This window comes from Lagopus muta, chromosome 3 (assembly GCF_023343835.1).
Source record: "Lagopus muta isolate bLagMut1 chromosome 3, bLagMut1 primary, whole genome shotgun sequence".
NCBI lineage: Eukaryota > Metazoa > Chordata > Aves > Galliformes > Phasianidae > Lagopus > Lagopus muta.
In genome coordinates this window covers 59,413,654-59,435,025 of record NC_064435.1, presented here as the reverse complement: position 1 = coordinate 59,435,025, position 21,372 = coordinate 59,413,654, and the positions used below count along the sequence as shown (strand labels likewise).

Genomic DNA, 21,372 nt, shown 5'->3' with positions numbered 1-21,372 from the left:
GCACAACTGCTAATAGCGTAGTGTGGCTATTTGGTCAACCCCACAGTGCTGGGAGGAAGGACTATGTCAGGACAACTGCCAGCAGCTGATGGCTGTTCCTTCTATTAGTTAAGCAGGTTTTCCAAGTTTATATGTTGTTGTAGTATTTTCTTTTCCCTGGCCTCTCTCCTTGGGTCAAGAAAATGTGTAGTCTGGAGTCCTTTTGTTTAGCTCTCAGCTTGGGAGTGGGAAAAAGTTACTCATTGCTGAGCTCTCAGGATAATTTAATTTCCTGGGTCTCTAGGCTGGTGATTTATACTGGTGTCGCTTAAGAGTTTTAGCAAGAGCATCTAGGAGCTGAGTTGACAGAAATGATGTGACAAGGTACAGGTAAGTTTTCTTTGAAAAAAGGAAACAAACGTAAACGTTACCAAGAATGTCGAACACAGAGCAGGAGCTTCCGTTACTTTGTGTGTACTTCAGTGTTATCTGTGCTCATCGGCCTCCCTGCGCTTTGGTTGTCTTTGTTTTCATTTTCGCATGAACACAATGATGGGGCTTCCAGACTGAGGTATTTCAGGCACTACGTCTTACGCAACTTGCTCTTAAGCAGCTGAGACATGGGTGCCTATCTGTGTATGACAAGGATTAGTTTATTGCTTATTTAATAGGGATCTTGAAAACTTGTTTATAACTGTTTACATACAATTTTTTCAACAATTCTGATTGCCTAAGGCTACAGCATGTTCACTGTGCTTATGCGCAGCGTATAACCCCCATGTGGCCTCAGGCAAATGGAGTGGTTAAAAGATTTATGCGCTGCGTGGATAAACAAAATCTGGGAGAATTTGCCTGAGGCTTTGCCTGGATTGGCAAAATGGTGTGATTTTAAAACGTGAGAATTAGTACCTGGCGTTTCTCATGAAGGGTGATTTGATGAGGAAAAACCTGGGTTGGAGAGTTGGTTTTAAAAGAAACCCCACTGAGGTGTGGTACGTGCAAAGCAGTTACCAGGTATCATCATGTAGAAACAACCCTCTTTCCTGGATGTAACTTAGGTAAAGAAATGCCTCGAAGATTTTCAAGAATTTCCCCAACTGATCAGTGCAAAGAACAGAGATGGGAATTTGGGGATTTCTTTTTTGACAGAGGAAATGAACACAGGACTGCCAAAATGCCCGGCAGGTTCCGAGCCTGTCCTGAGCTTCGTGAAGGATTTCCCGGAGCCTGGAATCACAGGGAAGGCTTCCACAGAGGTGGGGATTCCACCTGCGGCATTTCCCTAGACAAAACTCTAGTCAGGGAGAGGGAAAAAAAAAAGTATCCAGAGGGTTTGGAAAGCCTTGCACACTCTTTTAAACTGCATACGAGAGGCTCTATATAATTATGATTGTGCTGGGAGAGTGACTGATTCTCTTTCAGTATAAATCACAGAATCACAGGAGCTAGAACGGGACCTCTGGAGATCATCGAATCCAGGCCCGCGCTAAAGCAGGTTCCCTACAGGGTCTTGAATATCTTCACGGAAGGAGGCTCTGACCGGCTCAGCCTGAAGCGACCTAAAGATGTCTGCTCGCCTTGGAACGCCAGGCAGCAGGTAACCCCCACACACGCGCCGCGGCCGAGCACTGGGGCAGGGCCCGAGCGCCGCGCAGCGCTGTGCCGGCGGCGGGACTGTGCCCGTGGCCGCGCCCGGCCCGCGGCTCGCGGCTGCCGCCCGCCGGATGGAGCGGGCTTGGCAGGGAGGCGGTGGCCGGGGCCGAAGGTGGGCCTCGCGGCCGGCTCCTCCTCCGTGAGGCCTCGGGAGCTGTCCGGGCGGGCTGCGCCGTGCCGGGTCTGCTCGTCGTGGCAGCCGCTACCTCTCTGTCTGTCGTTTGCTGTTCGTTGTTGATGGGATGGCAGCAAAGCAAGAGAGAGCCGTGGGCACCTTCGGTCGGGCTCTGCCCTGCGGATGAGTGCCATTCCTGTTAGCGCTCTCCTCTAAGCCTCGGGATTACTGAGGGGGATTCTACCCGCAGTGTTTCCTACAAAACTAGTTGGTGAGAGGGTATCCAGAGGGCTACGTTAAAGAGCCCTTCAGCAATTTCATTTTTGTTGTTCCTGGGGGAAATTCTCAGCACTCAGATCGTGCTACTTTGCCAAATACTTGCTCATAAGCCAGAAAAAAGAATCTAATTAAAACAGTCAGTGTATGGAAATGTCTCCTATCCATCACTCAGAACGCCTCATGTCCTCACTCTCATCTTTTCAGTTTTACTCACAAGCCATGAGATCCAACTGCAAGATTTTGCTGTTGGATTCCCCAGAGCTATGAACAGAGATGTCAGTTCATCTTTTGATGCCAACCCTTGTTGTCACAGAATATCCCAAGTGGGAAGATACCAACCAGGGTCATCGAGTCCAACTCATGGCTCCACGCAGGACCGCCCAAAATCCAGTTATATTCCCCTTTCACTGTCATTACAGAATCATGCTCTGATGGTCAGGGTCCCTGCTTGTCGGGTGCTTTTCTACCTGTAGGCATCTATTCCAAATTCATTGTTGTGTGCTTCTCTGCTTTGAGACACTTCTGTGAATTAGCTCATCTCACAGAATAAGTGATACCAGGGCTGTCTTCCTGTATTATTACCATTTTGGCAAATTTGGACCTGACAATAAACAAGAGGGATGACTTGTAAATTTTCTGCAAGATTGTTCCCACTGCCAATACCTGTGGAATGTCTCTGCAAAAAAGCTTTGACCAACAGCTGCTTTTCAAGTATTTTTATGTCTGTCATTTCTGTCAGTTAATCAATTATTAGGCCATTTTATTTGGAACATTTCTCTCTCTCTCTTTTTTTGTAAATCATGTTACATTAAAGCACGCAGTCTATCAATGTCCGTGTGTTTTTCATCATTACCTCTTTTCATTTTATTACCTCTTTCATCACACTTAGGACTTTGTCTAAAAACAAAACCAGATTTATTTGATACAATGCACCTTTTTTTTCTCTCTCTCTACAGAAAGGATGCTAATTACATTCAGATTTCCCATAGTGACCCTTTCCTCAGCTAGTATCCATCAGTGCTCCTCCAGGGTGCTGAATCTTCCCAGTGTTCTGAGATGAGTGTCAGTTAAGCAGAAATGGTCAGCCATCAGTTCTGGGGCTCGCAGTACAAGCTTCCTGCACATTTTAATGGCACATAACAAAACAAAACACTTTCTCCTTCTAGCAGAAATTCATTTTCTTTGAAAAAATCTGTGTTTATTTATATTTCTCACACAACCAGTCTACTGTCAACCAGAAACCAGTAATTTACTGATTTCTGAATGCAGAAGAAACTATTTGTTTTATCATTTGCCTTTTCTGTATCACCAACTGTTTACCATTGGCATATATAAACAAGAATGTTTACTTCATTATTTTATGGGTTTTTTTTTCACACTCTCTTGTACACCTCAAAGACTTCAGCTTCATGTCCTTAGCTCTGCTGGTTAAACCTTCTTTCCCTACTGTGATTAACATTCATCACTGCTGAACTTCTTTAGCTTCTAGTTCATATTTATTACCATTCATTTTTGCTTCCTTTTCCTTATTAAACAATACCCTTTCTGCCAACAGCTACATTTATTTCTCCTTTGGGTAGACTCCACTTATGTTGTTCTCTTCATTTCTCTACCAAGAGGCAACTTTTGTTCAGAAACCAGCAGTGGCAAGAAAAAGGCTGTAGATGGAAGTTAGGTCTTTTGCTACATCTGAAGGTTTAGATGAAATAAATAAATAAACAAACTAGCCTTCAGCTGCACAAACCCATCTTCAGGTGTCCTGTGTTCACATTCTGAAAGTTTTGAGAACCTTGAAGAGCACCCTGCTGGACAAAAGTAATCACCTACAAAAGCTATTTAACTCACTTCTGGCTGAAAATGAGTTAAGGAGGAGAAGGAGAAGCCTTATTTTGATGTGAGGAGTGACTGAAATGTGTAAAAACGATGTTTGACTCCTACTTTTATACATGATTGTGTATAAAACATATATACACGACCTTTTCTTTTTTCTTTTGAATTTCATGACAGTGCTTTTTGCTTTCTGATCAAATGCAGTGGGAGAGATTTGCTCTTATTTTTCTGTATCAATTTGTGGAATATAACCCAAACAGAGCCTGCTGAACAAGAGTTGGTTGCACGAAGTTGGCATACAGGACAAGGTTTAGATCCAGTAGCCACCGTCTGTTTGAGAACTGCTCCTCACAGTGTAGGTTGGTTAAGGCTGTAGCTGTGCCTCTGTAACTCCACCTGCCTCCAGCTGCATCTGCTAAACTTATCTATGCCTAATTGCGTGTAGTCTGGTACTCATGTCAAATGCCTGAGTCGTGACCAAAAGTTAACAAGGAAAAGAGAAGTGCCACCTCTGCCAGAAACATGGCAACCATAAAACCCGTGCGACAATTAACCGAGGAATACTCCTTCATGTTTTGGGGAACTGAAAGTGAGGTCTTAAAGAGCCAACAGAATTTGCACTGTTTTTCTGTCTTTATCTCAGCTTGCATAGCCTCCTTGCTATTATGACAAAATGACAAAAAGGGGTATAAAATCTGGATGCTGGAGGACATTGGAGTTCCCCTCAGATTGCAAGCCCCCTCCTCCCCGCAACTCCAGTTGTGTGAAGTACCCCATCATGTGACAGATGTGCCAGTGAGACAGGTCATGTAATTTTTCCTGCCTTAATTTAATTTTTCTGGAATTCGTATAACGTTACCCAACCTAATCTACCTCCCTCTCTCCCCCTCCCTGGAATACTGATTAGTCACAGGCCAATACATTGTTTGCTTAGAATACAATAGATCACATAAATGCAACAGCTTGCTCAGAATACATATCATAGTTTTGGTGCACCATAGTCATGGTCTTCCTGCTCAGCAAAACAAACCAGAGAACAAGGTGACAAGCAAGTGAAAAACCACCTTATGTTGGTGTAAGAGACACCAACTGATTGAGCCATGTGCACTCTTACCTGATTTGAACCAGCCTTAAGGACTTTGAGTTTCTAACTCAAGGTTCTACATGAGAAGGTAGGGCAACATGCTAAGATGAGGGAAGCTGTATTTAGAGCAAATAAAGAAGGTATTTTTTCACTTTACATATAGTCCAACTGTGGAACACATGGTTACTGATAACTTACAGAAGTTCAAAAAAATGTTTTACAAATTTTTTCCATAGAAAGCTATTAAATATAAAAAACTCTCATGAAGCATCCATCTTACAGATCAGTGTGTACTCTGGAAGTACTGTATGCTTACTTTGTTTAATGCTTTTTGCTCGGCTTGTGCTGCTGGCCATTCTCCTAGGTTAGATACCAGATTTGGTGGAGCTGTATTGTGATCCAGAACAACTGCATGGTCACGTGCACCTGGACCCACCTGCCTCTGAGGTCCTGTCCTGGCAAGACATCTGCCCATACCACAGCAGGTACAGGTGATGCCACAGTACTGGTTAGTCGCCTGTGCTTTTGTAGACTTCCTCCTGATATCCTTGAGGTGCTCTTAATAGGAATCCAATTATTTTTGTTGCCAATCTATCACTACCAAAGACTGCCCATAAAAAGTGCTCATGCTTATGCTCAGGTTCAAATGTGAGCTACTCAGTAAACATATAGGGTAAACATTTTAGAGAAGCTTGTGACCATATCAGTGTTTGCCCAACAAAAATACCAAATTCTGTGGAAAAATATACAGAGGGCTTCACAAACCGCACTTTCTCTCACTGAGTCTGAGAATGTAACTCAGAGTTTCTCTCTTCCATGCAACTGAGCAGAGTTTAGTTTAGGACAGAAATAGCACAGCCACGGGTAAATTCAGTGATGCTATTTGAAAACAAGAGAGAAAGGAGAGAAAGGAGACTGAAAATCTCTTCTAATTAATACTTAACAATAGTTGAGGATTTATTGACCTTTCTGTGAATTTACAGTTTCCACTGGCAATATTTAGATACGCTTTCTCAGAAACTCTTCACAGTTTATGTTTAGTAATTTATGATTCAACATTTTACAAGAAACAAGGCACTAAAATGTACAGTTAGTTAGTCATCCTTATTACATACTGTATGAGTTTCAGACATACAGCAGATTCCTCTCACTTGGACAAATAGTGACTCTTTTCTTCCAGTGTCACATTTTATTGCGTTTCTTACATCTCCACCATTAGAAATTATACATTTTAGAACCCTACTTTTGTGTCCTTTCAGTTGCTGTTTCTGTAGGAATAGCAAAGAATTTACTACGAAATAGTAAATGTCTACCAAATAAAGATTCTTCCCATTTCTAAGGACGTAGACATACCAACTGCAAGCTTCTTGGGATTCAGACCTTAACATGGGTGTTATTTATCCAATTTATTTATCAATTATGAAACCGATCAACAAAAATCGTTGTTTGAAGGAGCAGTGGCAGAAGCTACTTCTGTGCAGGACAGGAACAACACTGATGATAATCTCAGGCACTAAAATACTAAACTAACACTTCATGGTGGGTGAGATGGCTGAGGCTGACACCATGCTAGACAAATCAGATTCACCTCATGGCTTAACCAGAGTTGGGGCTGAAATAATGTATAGTTTTCGGTGCAATTAAAAAGCAAACCCAGAAACTTGCTAATAAAAGGCGAAGACCACAAGAGATACCATCTAATATTCTATTAAATATTTAACACCAGAAGGAGTGTGCACATTTTCAAGTATCTTAGGACAAATTGCTCAGGACTTAAGTGCTAGTTCTCTTCTGCAATTGCTGCTCCAAAAGTGATGCCTCCTGTTTTATTATATTGGCATCAGAGGCAGATGTTGATGGGATGGCAGTAGTGGTTGAACCCTCCCACCAATACTGTGTTACATTTTGTTGCTGTGTGACAGATGGCAGCAGAGAAGCAGACTGACAAAATGGTGCCTCATGTGGAAGTACGTATGAAGCAAAAGTGTGGAACCGAATTCAGAAAAATTTGTACCCGTTGATACTCACTGAAATTTGCTGAACGTTTATGGAGACCAAACAGTGGATGTGAGCACAGTGAGGCAGTGGGTGGTGCATCTGAGCAGTGGTGACAGCGGCAGCGGGTCACCTCTGCTGGTGCAGATTTTTACAAGCACAGGATGCAGGCTCCTGTTCATCGCTAGTGAAAATGCATAGCTAATGGTGGTGACTGTGATGAAAAATAGTATTTTGTAGCTGCGAATTTGCTCTATAAATAGTGTTATTGTGCTCTTTGTTGTAGCTTCCATGGAAATAAACAGGAGGCATTACTTTACTTTTAGAATTGCCTCTGTAGATGCTCACTGACAATAAGCACAAACACTGTACAATGCCGTTTTATATATTGCTAAAATACAGCAGAAACTAATGGTGCATAAGTCCAACACAGTGTAAATAAAGCGTGGTTTCCTAATTTCAACCACTTACACAAGAATGACGAAGAGGAGCACCTGGGTTCAAGTTTCTTCTTGAGATTACCAAGCTCTAGGGGCTGGCAGTGGTTTAGGGATCAGATTTCCCATTCCTTTGCATTTGGATAGTAGCAATACTGAGCATTCTGCATACACATGGAAAGATTCTGCTTTGATTTTGAGAACATCCTCACAGTCCCCATGACCAAAGGAATTCAGGTGCTTGTGGAATATACATGCAAAACAGGGAAAATCTCTGCAAGATTAAAAAATGGCAGTGGAGGGAGAACTGCTTGTAACAACCTTGAATAACAACACCCTGAGTCATTGCCAGATTAAAACAACAGTTGCTTTTTCCCCTTGGAAAAAGAAGAGTTCTTCAAACCTGGCCAACACGATGTACAATTATGTACATTGTACAGTTGACAATAATGCATCTAGAAATGAATTCTCTCTTAAAGCCGTTTTCCGTCTCAAGTACTGTAAAAAATACTTTTGTAAACTGCATACATTTTTGTAAAAGAGGTTCTTATGTAGCAACAAGAGCCATTCCAGGAGAAATAAAGTTAAAGAAAACCATAATGTGATTGCTCCTGTTAAGCAATATATCTAGCATCCAACACTGGTACTGCTGGGTGCCAGCTGTATGCATTACGACTGAAGTCCAGAAATACAACCACAAAGAGGATGCTCTGAGGGCTGTGCCTTCTGGTTCTGTGGAACCTTTTCAAGTACTGGTCTGAAATACCAGGACATCTCATGTCTAGAACCTAAAGATCAGAACTCTCCTTATTTAACACTAGACACTTAAGAAAAAAAAAAGAAAAAGAAAAAAAAAAAAAGAGGGAAGTAAAAATAAACACAAAAGACCATGAATAGAGGAAAACATCAAATATGTAGAAAAATAGTATACCTATTTTTCATTTTGTTTAACTTATATACATCCATGTGGGGATTCATTAACAACAGCTATGTTTAGTTTTTTTAAGGAACTTGAAGTAATGATGGAAGTAGCAAAGATTTTACACAGAATGGGTGAGCGTGTCTATATGATGCGTTTCCTGTACTGGTTAACCAATTCCTAACAGAAAACTGAACCCATCAGACTGAAGCTGTGGTAATTTATTGCTCTTGGTAGTTGAACATTTGACAAGGTATAATTTCAGTCTGTCCCATGATTTGGAAGATGTCAATGTACAATCTATATTTTTTAAATTGCTTACCATTTTTACAGATCACCAAAATAACCCCCTGCAGTTACTACACCCATACTTTTTACATTGTGAGAGTTTGCAGATCAAGTTTGCTGTACCATTGAGCTTTGGACAGTTAACCCCAAGTTGTGTAGGAGAAGGGTGCAGACCTCGGCCACTTTTTTCCCACATCTGACTTCTCCAGCCCTGCTGGCAATGCGTTTGTGCCAGATTTACACAAGAGCTGTGACTTTTGGACCAGAATGAAAGTTGAGATGTAGACTTCTCTATCAAACCCATAGCAACCTACAGAAATCTGTTGGCTTCAGAGAGACTGTGTAAATGTACAATGGAAACAAACAACTAATTGATCAGTCTATGAGAGGAGTAAAAGCAAGATTTAACCCAGAAGGATTTGTTGCAATTGGCTGAGACAGAAATACAAGTACCGCTACGGTAATTTACCAATCATACTTCAACTTGCTGCCTTCTTGGTGCAATGAGGCACCTCTGCAATACGGTTAGCAAAAATGGCTGTTCCTGCTGACCCCTTGTTTGCATACAAATTCATCCCCCATCGTCCATTTGGTAATTGTAAAAGAGGCAGGCACTCGGTGCCCGGCAACTTGAGAACCCCTGGTCCCATCAGCATCACCACATCGTACTGCGTACAGCCAGATGAGAGCATTACAGTCAAGAGAATCGGAACAAAATCAGCGTGGGAAGCATTCTCAAAATGCTATCAGCCAACAAGAGTGTGCACCATAAGGCCCAGCCTTAGAGCCCTTGGGCAAGGCAGTACTTGAAATCAAACCAAATCAAAACAAATGCATTTTGGAAACTACTGTTGCTTTATTTGGCAAGAATTTCTTATTACACCTCATTTTAGATAGAAAGTTTGAGGTAAGGCAACATTTGGATTGGACATCATTGTTCTTGCAGTCAAGAGGCCAAACCTCTGTATTAGGTCAGCAGTGATAACTCCCAGCCTGCCAAAATTTCAGTACTGGCTTAAATACCAAATCCATCACATCACCTCCCTAGTTTGCATTTGGAGTTTCAGTATGTGACAGTATGTACAAGGTCTTTTTTCAAATAAATGGAATTTATCACGTGTGTGTCAATTCAGTCCATAGGTTTGGTATTTAGAAGCTATAAAGCCAAGAGTTTCAGTTCTGGTGCCTAATAGGAGAAAGGAATTTCAAACAAAATTCAGTGAGGATAACAGGTCAAAATTTTCAAAGTCCAAAACCAAACAGAAGTCAAATTTTGCCTGCATGTTACACTGTGGCACAGAATGCGTAGCAGGCCTTTATATAGAAGAAACATCAGGTCTGTTTGTTGCTCAGTACAACATCTCATGGTGTACTGTAAGGAAAGATATGGGTTTTGTGCGTGACCAAATTATATGCAGAGCATGAAGAGCTTATATGTCACCTCATTAGCACTGTATGAATAGTGAGTTACAACTAAATTGGATCCAATGCCAATTCCTGATTGAGGACTGTCCAAGAACAGCTCCTTACATCCGAGAAAAAATATCTGAACGCTGCTGGAATATAATCCATCTCAAGTTGTGTTGAATGCAAACCTACTTCTCTGTTGCCAAACAAGTTTGATTAATTAGGTGCCCCAACACTCAGTCAGAAACTGAAGCACACAACTATTCTGCAGTTGGACTGAATAACAAAAAGAACCAAAAAACAAAAAAACCCACACACTGTCAATCAACATTTTTTTAAAAAACACATTATTTAATTAAGGACTGTCTAAAAATCTATCGTGCTCTATTTCTATTACATTAGAGTTCTTTCCCTAAATATAAGTATTTATATAGTGTAGCATTTTTTTGTCTTGCCAGCTCTTCTGGAGAAGCAACAGATATTTGCTAAATTCTATTTTACTGACTTTTTTTTTCATTTTCCTGTGGCTGTTTTAACAGGAAAAGTGAAGACTGTGTGGCAGAATTCTTTGACGTGACAGAGCTCTCTCTAAGGACAGCCAGGAGCTGTCCTCACTTGTGGCTCGCTCTGTAACTGTACCAGCATTTTATTTTTGGCTTTGTGAGTTTTTAATTTGCTCAGTCTTATTAACATGACTAATGATGTTGTGGGATGCCTAATCCCCTCACCACCAGAGCAGCAAAATTCTCAGGGCCACAGCTAGGAGTTTTTTCTTTCATTACCCAGAAATCTGTCCACGTTTCTATATGCATTTAAGGCAATCAGCATTTTTCTGTGTGTGTAATTCTGTGACAAAACAAAAAAACAAACCCTATGAAGCAAAGTCCCCTTTAAATCAGCAGCTCAAAAGTTATTCTCTGATACCAGATACAGAGATCAAAGCTTACTTTCATTGTTTAAAGACATTATTTTGCTATGCTTACAGATGGCAACAAATGGCATTCTTTCTTTCCATTAAATGTAGAGTTGCCCTTCGTAATGATTTTTAAATATTAAGAGTTGCTGCACATTGTCCTATCATCTTGTTACTTGGCTTATTTTATTAGTGTATTAATTTTAGTACACATAGTACTGATTCGCACAGAAACATTTCTGAATATCTAACTAGAGACAAAGTTCAGGAAGAGCAACGATGTGCGAGTTTTACATTTAACATTAAGAAGATGAAAATTCAAGTGAAAAGTGAAAAGTGAAAGCCAATTATGAAAACAAAGCCTTAGGTGAATCAGTGCATCATAAAAACAACTTTGAACAAACAGGCTCAAAACACAAAATCACAGGACTACTTGTCGTGGACCTCACTTGCCTAAAGAAAAATATTAAGATTCCCATGTAATTCACCCACCTCCAAAGTAACAATATTTAATGTGTGGGAGTTAATGATTTCAGCGTTATCATGTAGGTATGATGCTCTGAGCACAAATTCAGACAGAATACACGGGAAATGTTAAAGCGTGAGAGTGGAAGAAGGAAGAGGACACATTATTAAAGCCACTGTAGCTACAATCGGTTAAAAATATCTTGAGAGACTGTGAACATTTAGTTCTAGTTTAGTTCAAAGATAACTCATCTTTCAACAAAATTCAGGACTATCTCCTCAGCTGCACTAGATGTGGTATAACTCAGGAAAACGTAGCCCCAAACCTAGCATTTTGCAGAGCTGCAATGAGACAGCTGAGTCCTGCAGACTGAGTGCTGAGTGATGCCTGCCCTTGTGTGAACCCCTGCAAATGTACCAGAGAGCTGGGTGCGTCGCCCCGGCTAAAGGCATCTCTGCTGTGTAGGAAGGAGCATCACAGAGAGGGTTTGTGTTCAGCAGCAAGATCCCTTGCTCCAGTAATACAGTTTGGAAATGAAAGTTATACCTTTCAGTGTAAGGACTGTAACTCTGTAACTCTGGGGTTCAGAACAAGTATACACACCAGCATTTCCCACTTAGTACAGTCTGAAAACATGCATACTTCGAATGACTTTAATACAAAAATAAAACAATCTTTTGTGAGGAATGTTATAACTGTTAGGAGTCAGGACTACCTTTATCTCAAGTACCACGAGATACTTTCTGGATTACCTCATGCTGTCTAGGTCTGAATTGTCTCTCCATTTCTGCTCTTTTCACAGTACAGGAATTGTCTCCATTTGTCCTCTTTTGACACCTTAGTGCACATGGTTTCAATGCCAGAGTTTCAAACAACTTTCACTTAGGAGGAGTGTGGAAGGAATCAGAAATGTCATATGCCTTTTCTGGGTAGTGCCTAATCAATTGCCATAACCACTCAAGTAACTGATTCACCTTCCAGGTTACATATTACAACCTCAGGATACGAAGGTTCTCACTACCATTCACTTCTTTTCTTTGCCTCCACTATCGTTCTACATCATTGTCCTACCTCACAGTAATGTTTCCATTCAGCAGAATAAAAAGTGTCCATAATTATCTCCTCTTTTGGAAGTCCTGTGCTTCTTCCACACAGCCAATTCATAAGAAAACTGATTTTCCTGACAAAAAAAAAAAATATGCCTTCAGATTTCATCCATCATCCTTTTTTTTTTTTTTTTTTTTCCCCTTTAAAATACTGCAGCAGCTCCACAAAAACTGCCTTTATTTTTTTATTCCCCTCTGTCAAATAAAATAAGTTGCAATAAATCATTCCCATTGTGCTTGCTTTGCATGTTGAAGGGAGCAATGCATGTACCACAGTGTTAACCACTGTGAGCATTGTGGTTGATAATGGCAGTGCTTGCAAAGATGAATCACCAGCAGGGAAAGCAGTTCAAAAGAGGAAAAGAAAACCACCCACTAAAAAATCCAAAACCAATACCAAAACAAATTGCACCAAAAGAACATCCAGGAAAGAAACAGGAGTGCAGCTGGGAATGAAAGGATGTTTTGTACCAAACCTCAACTTGAATAAGTTAATTTGTCTGGATGTGCCTTTATTCACTGTGACCTGAAAATACTTTAGAACAATGGAATACTTGGGATTTTCACTGAAAATTTATGCCTTTGTTCATTTTTTCTCACCACTTCAAATGATTTTTGTACACCTTCCTACAAAACAGTTTTTCACACATCAGAAATTCTTACAAATGAATCTTTGTGGAGTTCTGTGTTTCACATCTCTTAATCCTTGCACCACCAGAACAATCAATTGCTGGAGGAAGGATTATCTTTATTTGTGCTTTCCTACCATCTACTATTCTGGGGGGTTAATAGTCTGTGGGGGCTTTCATGGGAATGTTTTTATACAAATTAGGTCCATCACCCCTCAGTGACAGTGAAGGCAAGAAATACATCACCTTAACACACACAACAGAATAAAACAGCGCTCCAAGACAGGAATGACCCCCCTTGCACTGCTTCTCACCCAAAACTTTGGAAAAGATAACAAGTCTTACTTAGCCTCTTTTGTAGCTAGTTAGCTGCTAAACCATCAAGTATCTCATGGGGAAACAAAGGCAGATTTTGCCAGTGGGTTAGGTGACTTGCCACACTTTGAGAGCTGTATGAATAATTAAGTAGCCCTTCCCCTCACAATGACTCCAAGGGAGCAGCACACAGCATTGGCAGCAGCAAGCATCCCTCCTATTTCAGCATTCTACTTGAATACGAGATAGTCCTGGAAAGGAGAGGACAAGTGGCTTTTGGGGAAGAAGTCACCTTCTTCACAACTTCATAAGGGAACACGAGGGCCACTCCACAAACCACTCTCTCAGCCAGCCAGCCAGCTAGAAAACATCACTGTTGTTCTTCACAAGCAAAGCACTCAATTACCACAGTGCTCTTTTTGCTACTTCCTTCATTTTCACATCCTCTACAAAGAATGGTTTAGGGACTGTATATTAACCAAGGACAAGTTCTGTTTTGTTTTTCTGTGCCCCAGTGTAACAATCTGAGCATCACTGTTAATCACCTTTTCTCTCAATAGGAGACAGCAATTCTAACCCCTGCCTTCATTCAGGAAACGACAAAAATGAAGAGACAGAAATCAAAATAAATACTGTAACCAGATGTTCAAAACCTTTTTTTTTTTTTTTTTTTTAAAGAATACTCAATGTATGACTGCCCAGAATACCTTGAATTTCAAAAGGATGCCAGGGTATTCTGCGAGGGGAAGTTACACAGGTCAGAATTACCCACAGTCAAACTGTTTTCCCTTGGTAGGCTCTACCACTGTTGCCATAAATGTTAAGAATCAAAGTGTGTTCACTATCAGCTGGGCACCTATTCTGTCACTGTACATTCACATTAAAAAACCATCTTTCCAGTGTGCATTACTTATAAATGTGCTCAGTCAGATTAATTCTGCCACTTTCTGTTCTACGGTGAATTAGGAAAGGGTCTGTTAAAGGATGATACAGGCCACTCTTTTGTGATGGTCTGCAATTTTCTCTCCCAATACATTTTCTTTTTATTTAGCACTTCCATTTTTATCCTGTGTTCCTCTTCAGCCATCTCACACTCTCTTTCTATTTGTTGTATTTTTGCCACGTGAACTTCATTCATTTGGATTAACTGCAGTTGCAAAATTGACATTTGCTGATGATGTTCTTCCTCATGCATCTTTTTCAGAGCACTTTCCTGAGATGCTTTGCTTCTGTAGTTCTTATCTGCTGCTATTCTGACATCAGAACACGAAGGCTCAGGCTGGGAGGTACCTTCACACACTGGGAAATGTATCAGCTCTTTCTCTTCATCACAAAGTTCTCTATTTGAGACAACAAACGACTCTGCAAAACATAAGAAAAAAGAAGTATTATAGTATCCACCTCTTTTCCCTTGAGAGACATGGACTTGTGACAATAAAGTTACAGAGATGTATATATCTAAACTTACACTTGTGTACACAGAATACAGGAGCCACTATATAATGCTGTTCTGTTACAGAACACCGAGGGAATAATGATTTGAACTGAACCACTTTTGGCACTGTCAGTAGTCCTCTGTAGCTGTAACAGGAGCTCAGAACACTAAAGCAAATATAGGCATCTGTAAGTGGGCATCTAAATTTAGGTGCCTCAGCCTGGAGCAGAACCTTAATGCAGATTTTTAAACCAAATATCTATGTGACCAGCAATAATTTTATGAAAGAATGGCAGGTAAAGAGCTGCATCTGTATCAACACCAACAGACTGAGGAAATATTAGGAAGTCTGCTACTTGCTCCTTCTTTATCACTGTGCATGCCAATAAACAGTGTTGTATAATTTTTAGGAAAAAAAATTACGTAGTTCTCACTTTGAGAAGGTTCTATCTATTCCATTAAAAGAAAATAAACTATTTATGGAATAAAACAGTAACCACTGCAAATATGGCTCTCAAAATGCATTCCTTCACAAATCCAAATTACCACTTATGGTAAATACAATGAAATTACTGATGTCTTTTTAGCAAGAACAGTCTTCTGTATATGTTCCTATGTTCCTGACAAAGTAAAGCCTACAACAAAGCATTGTAGGTGCTCTCCCTTTTAGTCTTCTATTATTCCTTCTCTATATGCTTGCCAAACAAAGAATATAGTATCCAACCTTTACAGAAGTGCCATTCTTCAATGCGCACTGCAGCATCACATATAACTCTATAAACACTAATTAGTCTTTCTTGAAAACAAATGAGGGAAGGCCTGCATAGAACTCTTGCAGCAGATAGTTGTCTATCAATTTGCTGCTGTTAGACTTTTATTTATGTATTTATTTTTTACTATTTGGATCTTTTCCCAACAGAATGATACTTTATTAAAGGACCAAAATATCAGATGCTTGTTACAAAGCTTAAGGTCTGTCAATAACTGGCTTAAAAGACAAGAAAAATAAAACCTCCGTTTAACTCTTAAGGGGGAGGCTAAGGAAATACACAGAGTCTTGTAATATCACAGCTCTGAAATTACTTTTCTGGAAGCAGCAGTCACAGTTAAATGGATAGATTTAGACTTCAGAATGAGACTCAGCAGCAAAACCACAGACAAAAGAAAATGACATGCACCATCACAATAACATGTATACCTTGACTAGAAGCATCAGGCTGATATTCAGAATCTTCTTCTGGTGGGCTCTGCAAAAAGTATATTTGCTCAGGCATTATGCTGGCAATCTTCTCCTTCCCTATGATGTGAGTATTTATAAGTGGACTAATGCTTTTTACCTTCTCCCGCCTTTCATGTGCCATTATCTTTTTTGTCCGTGCCTTGATATTTTCCCAGCATTTCTTTAACTGTTTGAAGTCTCGAAGAGATACACTGGGCTGTGAATTATATTCATGTGCTAATGCTTGCCAGGTGCGTTGTTTCAGAGCAATAGTCCTCGCATCACTTTTTTTACATTCAAGTACGTATCTGTACTTCTCCACTAGAGCAAGCAGCACACTCTTCTCCACTTCCGAGAAGTATTTAGCAGGCTTTATTATTTCGTTTTGCATTTTCTACTGTTTCTCCAAGAAGCCAGAAATCCTACCAAAAAAAAAAAAAAAAAGTTAAAAACAAAGAATTAGAACACCCATTATAACTGGTTACAGTATCAAGAAACTGTGTTTCAGCAAAACAACTGCTAAATATAACCTCTGATTCCAAAACAATTTCTTTACTGGAATAGCTTGGGCATACTTCTAGGGTAAATAATAAAGCATTCAAGTTAGATACAGTATAATTGTAAGTTGGCTTCTACTGCTAATTTAGTGGCTACACAGTTCCACATGAAGTATACGATCATAGGAAGATACTGCCTGTTATAATCTGTGCCATGATGCAAAACATATAGTGTTTATTTTACTTTGTAACTTATTTTTAATAACTTGTTTCTCTATGCAGAGAGTTTTCAAAACCCTGAGCTATGGAATATGTTCTGAAATCCAGCCCTTGATAACTCCTGATTGAAGTCTAAAGCCACCTTCAGCAGGTTTGTCTTTCCTTGGATACACCAAAGACCCTCTTCTGTCCATATTGAATGCATACAACTGATTTCTCCCTTCTCTCTTTTCTATAATATTTGGAAGTTCTATGAGAAATGATAGTATGAAGTTCCCTTTTGAAAGACTTCTGTTTGGTTCTCTCTCATGTTCAGCCCTTCTTGACTGATATCCAGGAGGGAGCAGGTTCCTCATCAGCATTATGATACTGAGAGAAGACGGGGGTTGTAAGAAGACATGATGAGCTAATTACGAAAAGTAACTCTGTACGCTGAAGGTACAGGTCACAGAATCACAGCCTGGCTGAGGTTGGCAGGGCCCTCTTCTTGGTTCATCTTGTCCAATCCTTGCTCCAGCAGGGGCACCCTGAGTAGGGAGCCCAGGTCCACATCCAGATATCTGCATACAGAGTCACTGTATAGTTTCAGTTGGAAAGGACTTGTAAATTTCATCTAGTTCCAGACCCTCTGACATCCACCACTAGACCAGGTTGTCCAAAGCTCCACCCAGCCTTGAACACTTCTAGGGACGGGATGCTCACAGTCTCTCTGGCAACCTGTTCCAGAGCCTCACCACTCTCATTGTAAAGAATTTCTTCCTAACATCTAACCTAAACCTACCCTCTTCTAGTTTTAAATCTCTTATCACTATATTCCCCGAAAAAGAGTCACCCTCCAGATTTCCTGAGGGACCCCTTTAAATACTGGAAAGCTGCAGTAACATCTCCCAGGAGCCTTCTCCAGGCTGAACAGCCCCAGCTCTCTCAGCCTGTTCTCATACAAGAGGTGCTGCAGCCCTGTGATCATTTTTGTGGCCCTCCTCTGGACCCACTCTAACAGGTCCATGTCATGTCATTCTTTTGCTCCAAGGAGGGAAGCTCCACAAACCCTCTGGGCACTGCTCAGCCATCCACACAGCAAAGAAGAGGTCCTTCACCCTTTACTGCTGAGCAAGCATGTGTGTCACTATTCCTTATGACTTCATAGCTAAAAAGAGCTTTGGTCTCATTCAGACCACTGCTGTAGACTTACACCATGTTTAACTACCACTTGTCTTCTCAAGCCTAGGACTTAAGTACAAAACAGGAAAAGCAAAATTGATACCAGGGAACTCTCAGCTATGAAAAAAAAAAGAACAAAGCAGTGCTTCCATAAGTTGTAAACATAAGACCAGAATGAATTAATTTTCTAGAATTTTGCCCACTGTTTCCACTACTTTTCTCACAACATTACCTGATGATTCAATAGATGTCACCATCATACTTTCTCTTTTTCAGTCCAAATATTTTTTCTTAGCTGCACTGCACTAGCATTCTCTTTGTACCATCCTCATAATTCCTTTCCTCAAAACGTCCTGATACTTAGAGCTATTCTCACCTTTCCATGAAGGCAATAACATATACACAAAAAGCTAACAGACAAACTACTACCAAAAGTAGTGCCCTGCTGGCACTGTGGTCTTTAAGACTCTGCTGAAACCACGTATCTGTAGCCAAAACAGGCCTCTCATGCTATCCAAGACTCCCTTCTTCAGCTGCTCTCAGACCTACATCCCCAAGGTTTATACAAGAGATACAGACACCAGCGTTTCTAACATCTTACTTGCAAATCCCACAAACAGGGTCAAAAAGGGATGATGCTGTTTCCCACTGAGGCACATAAATCCTGCTTCTAGCTTTGAAAGAGTGTGAAAAACTCAGACTGAAAATGATCACATTTATGTGTAAAAAATCCCTTTAATTAGCATAACAATCAATTTTTCAGATTTGGAAATTGAGTTCAAAAGGTTAAACTTAATAATACCCGGATTTCTGGATTCCAGGTGATAAAGGCGCTCAATATTTGGCTACAGAGACTGACAGATCACCTGATGTCAGTGAATATTTAAAACACTACCAAATGCAACTTCATACATGTCCACACCCTATATATAAGCATAAAAGCTCTTCTTTCATAGTTGGAGATATTGCAAACACTGAAGCATCACTTTTATACCCAAAATATCACTTACTGCTATTATCTTTATTGCAATAGCACCTGAAATCCCCAGTTAGAAGCTCAAACACTGCACAGTTCAAAAGGAAATGTAGGCCCTGGTCTGAGAAGAATACAGTATATTAGTCTTTCCCTCCCCCATGCACATTCCTAGCTATTCTTCCTACACATACACACTGTGCCTGTGCTCCTTCAGAGAAAAATCTAGGATTATGACTTAGGATACATAAAAGAACTCAGGAACAGCTAAAAGCAGTTTAATGTGCTCAAGAAAAAAAAAAGGAATTTCCTAAAGATTCTTTTCATGCTGTAGCATATTTAGCTTGCTTCTTTCAATAAATTAAAACCCATTTTCAACAAGCTGAGTTGAAAGCAGTCTGAGATGCAAGACAATTTAAAGCACTGAGAATGTGCAGCATGCATTCATATTCACCTTTTCCTTTGTGGATATTGATCGCCTTCTGACAGTCCACCAGCTCCTAAGTGGAATATGGGAAAGGGCTCTCTCAAACTCAGATCATTTCCATTTGAGGCTGAAAGATGCTCCCAAGACATATACCCAGGATATAATTTAGCCTGTTGGAACATGTGTTGAAATTGAACTTGTTTACCGATTATAGCAGTAAACAGGACTGTGTAGGCATATGAAGACAGTCACAGTGTAAATTCTAAGAAAGAATGGAAGGTTTCTCAGATTCGAGTGCCCAGGTTGTAAGACTGCTCTGTGCTGTTAAGAATTACTTTGTGGTAATTATCTTCTCCTGGCATAGTTCTATTCATAACTTGCATTAAAACAAATCAGTGTCCTAAGTACTTCTCTCACACAAACCTTTATCTGAAAATAACAAAAACATCTCCCAACTCCTGATAAATTGAAGCACTGTGTGGAATTCTTCTCTTGAGGACTACAAGGTATAGACTGTGATCTGCTGGAAGAATACCTTGGGGAAAAAAACTGCATAAGTGAAGAAGTGCATGTATGCTTGTAAGTAGGTCTATGCATATTATTTTGCTTGCACACATTCAGACAAACTCGAGCCAGTTACAAAGAAGCCTGTTTGAAGGAAAATCCCTTCATGCTGACATGTGTGAGCATCTTCAGTCCCCGAGGTATTTATTTAGCCACGAGAAAATGCAAAGAGAAGGTTATGGTGGAAGTCTTAAGCCAAATGTGAAGGTTACTGTAAGCAAAACGCAGATAACAGTTTGCTAGCAAACTGCAGTTGCTCACAGTGTGAACATGGAAGTCATTTGCCAATGCCAACAGGCTTACTATCAGAAATAGCTAATGGGAATAAAAAGAAAATCTATCCAACTTAAATTACAGATGAAGCTTTAAGCATAATTGGCAATTAGCAGCATTGGAAACCAGTCGATGTTGTACTTTTCAGTGTCTGAGGGTGAAAGGCACGGGAAACACCGCGACCAAAGGAAGCCACAACAACAGGTTTATGTTTCATGTGAATGACAGAACCAGCAGCAAACAGCGTCCTTCCTCCTCCGGTGTTTGCTTTCCTCGCAGCGCCCATCAGTGCTCCAGGCCCGACCCTGTGAGAAGCGGCACCGGCGGGGGACTGAGGCGCACACTGCGAACACCAACGCGACACGGACGGCAATGTTGTCACACATCATCAGCAAACAGAACCTGTTGAGCGCTTTTACCCATTTTAATACTAATTAATCGATGTCGTGGTACAAACAAGCAAGATCACCTATTGGTTTAAATTCACCATGTTTCGCCTACGGACCTGCGATGCGTCGTTAAACTATGCAACATCCAACGCTGTATTTGACGAACGCAGATAGATATATTCTAAACGGGTCATCCTGCCGCCCGCGGCCATGCAGAGCCGTTGGTGCGAAGCACGGTGATGGATGCAAGTCGGCATCCCCAACCAGCGCCCGAAATCCACCCCACAGAGCCACAAACAGCAATCCTACCAGACTCTCCTGCACACGAACTTCTCCCACATCAACTCCAGCTCGCTTCCTTCTCCTCGCTAGCTCCTCTTCTGCTCGGCTGAGGCAGGAGAACGGCTCCCAGCTCGACAAAGGAGAACGCTCCACCCAGGGCGGACATGCAGGCTGCAGCTGACACACGGTTTCAGCAACATCTACCGCGGAGGGACGGAGGAATGGATGGATGGATGGAGGCCGTGCGCCGCTACCCCTCTTCCCGCCGAGGCCGCGCCGTGCGGCGAGACGCGCGCTGCTTCCCCCGGGCCGGTAACAAAGCGCCGCCGCCCCCGCCCCGCTCTGCTCCCCCCCGTCGGCAGCTCGCCGCCGCTCCGCGGCTCCCCGCAAAGCCCGCGCTGGATCGCCTTCTCCCCGGAGGAAGCGGGCAGCGGGCGCGGCCCCGCGGGGCAAGCCGGCGGCCCTACGGGGCGGCGAGGAGTCGCGGCGCGGGGAGAGCGCGGCGCTGCCGCAAGGCG

The 21,372-nt window shown here is 41.3% G+C and overlaps 2 protein-coding genes across 3 annotated transcripts in view; one reads left to right on the top strand and one right to left on the bottom strand.

Annotated features, from left to right (window-relative positions):
- The window catches only part of CTNNAL1 (catenin alpha like 1), a 596,511-nt gene that overhangs the window by 571,361 nt on the left and 3,778 nt on the right, over positions 1-21,372 (top strand). The window lies entirely within an intron of this gene.
- MSANTD3 (Myb/SANT DNA binding domain containing 3) lies at positions 5,885-21,207 on the bottom strand. 2 transcript variants are annotated; one of them, XM_048939262.1, is made up of 4 exons: positions 20,882-21,207; positions 19,374-19,516; positions 16,049-16,491; positions 5,885-14,777 (listed from the first exon to the last, which is right to left on the bottom strand). In XM_048939262.1, the coding sequence occupies exons 3-4, from the start codon at positions 16,458-16,460 to the stop codon at positions 14,368-14,370; spliced, it is 822 nt and encodes a 273-aa protein (XP_048795219.1). In that variant the 5' UTR covers positions 16,461-16,491; positions 19,374-19,516; positions 20,882-21,207; the 3' UTR covers positions 5,885-14,367. The 2 variants fall into 2 exon arrangements, with proteins under 2 accessions (XP_048795219.1, XP_048795220.1); XM_048939263.1 differs by lacking the exon at positions 19,374-19,516.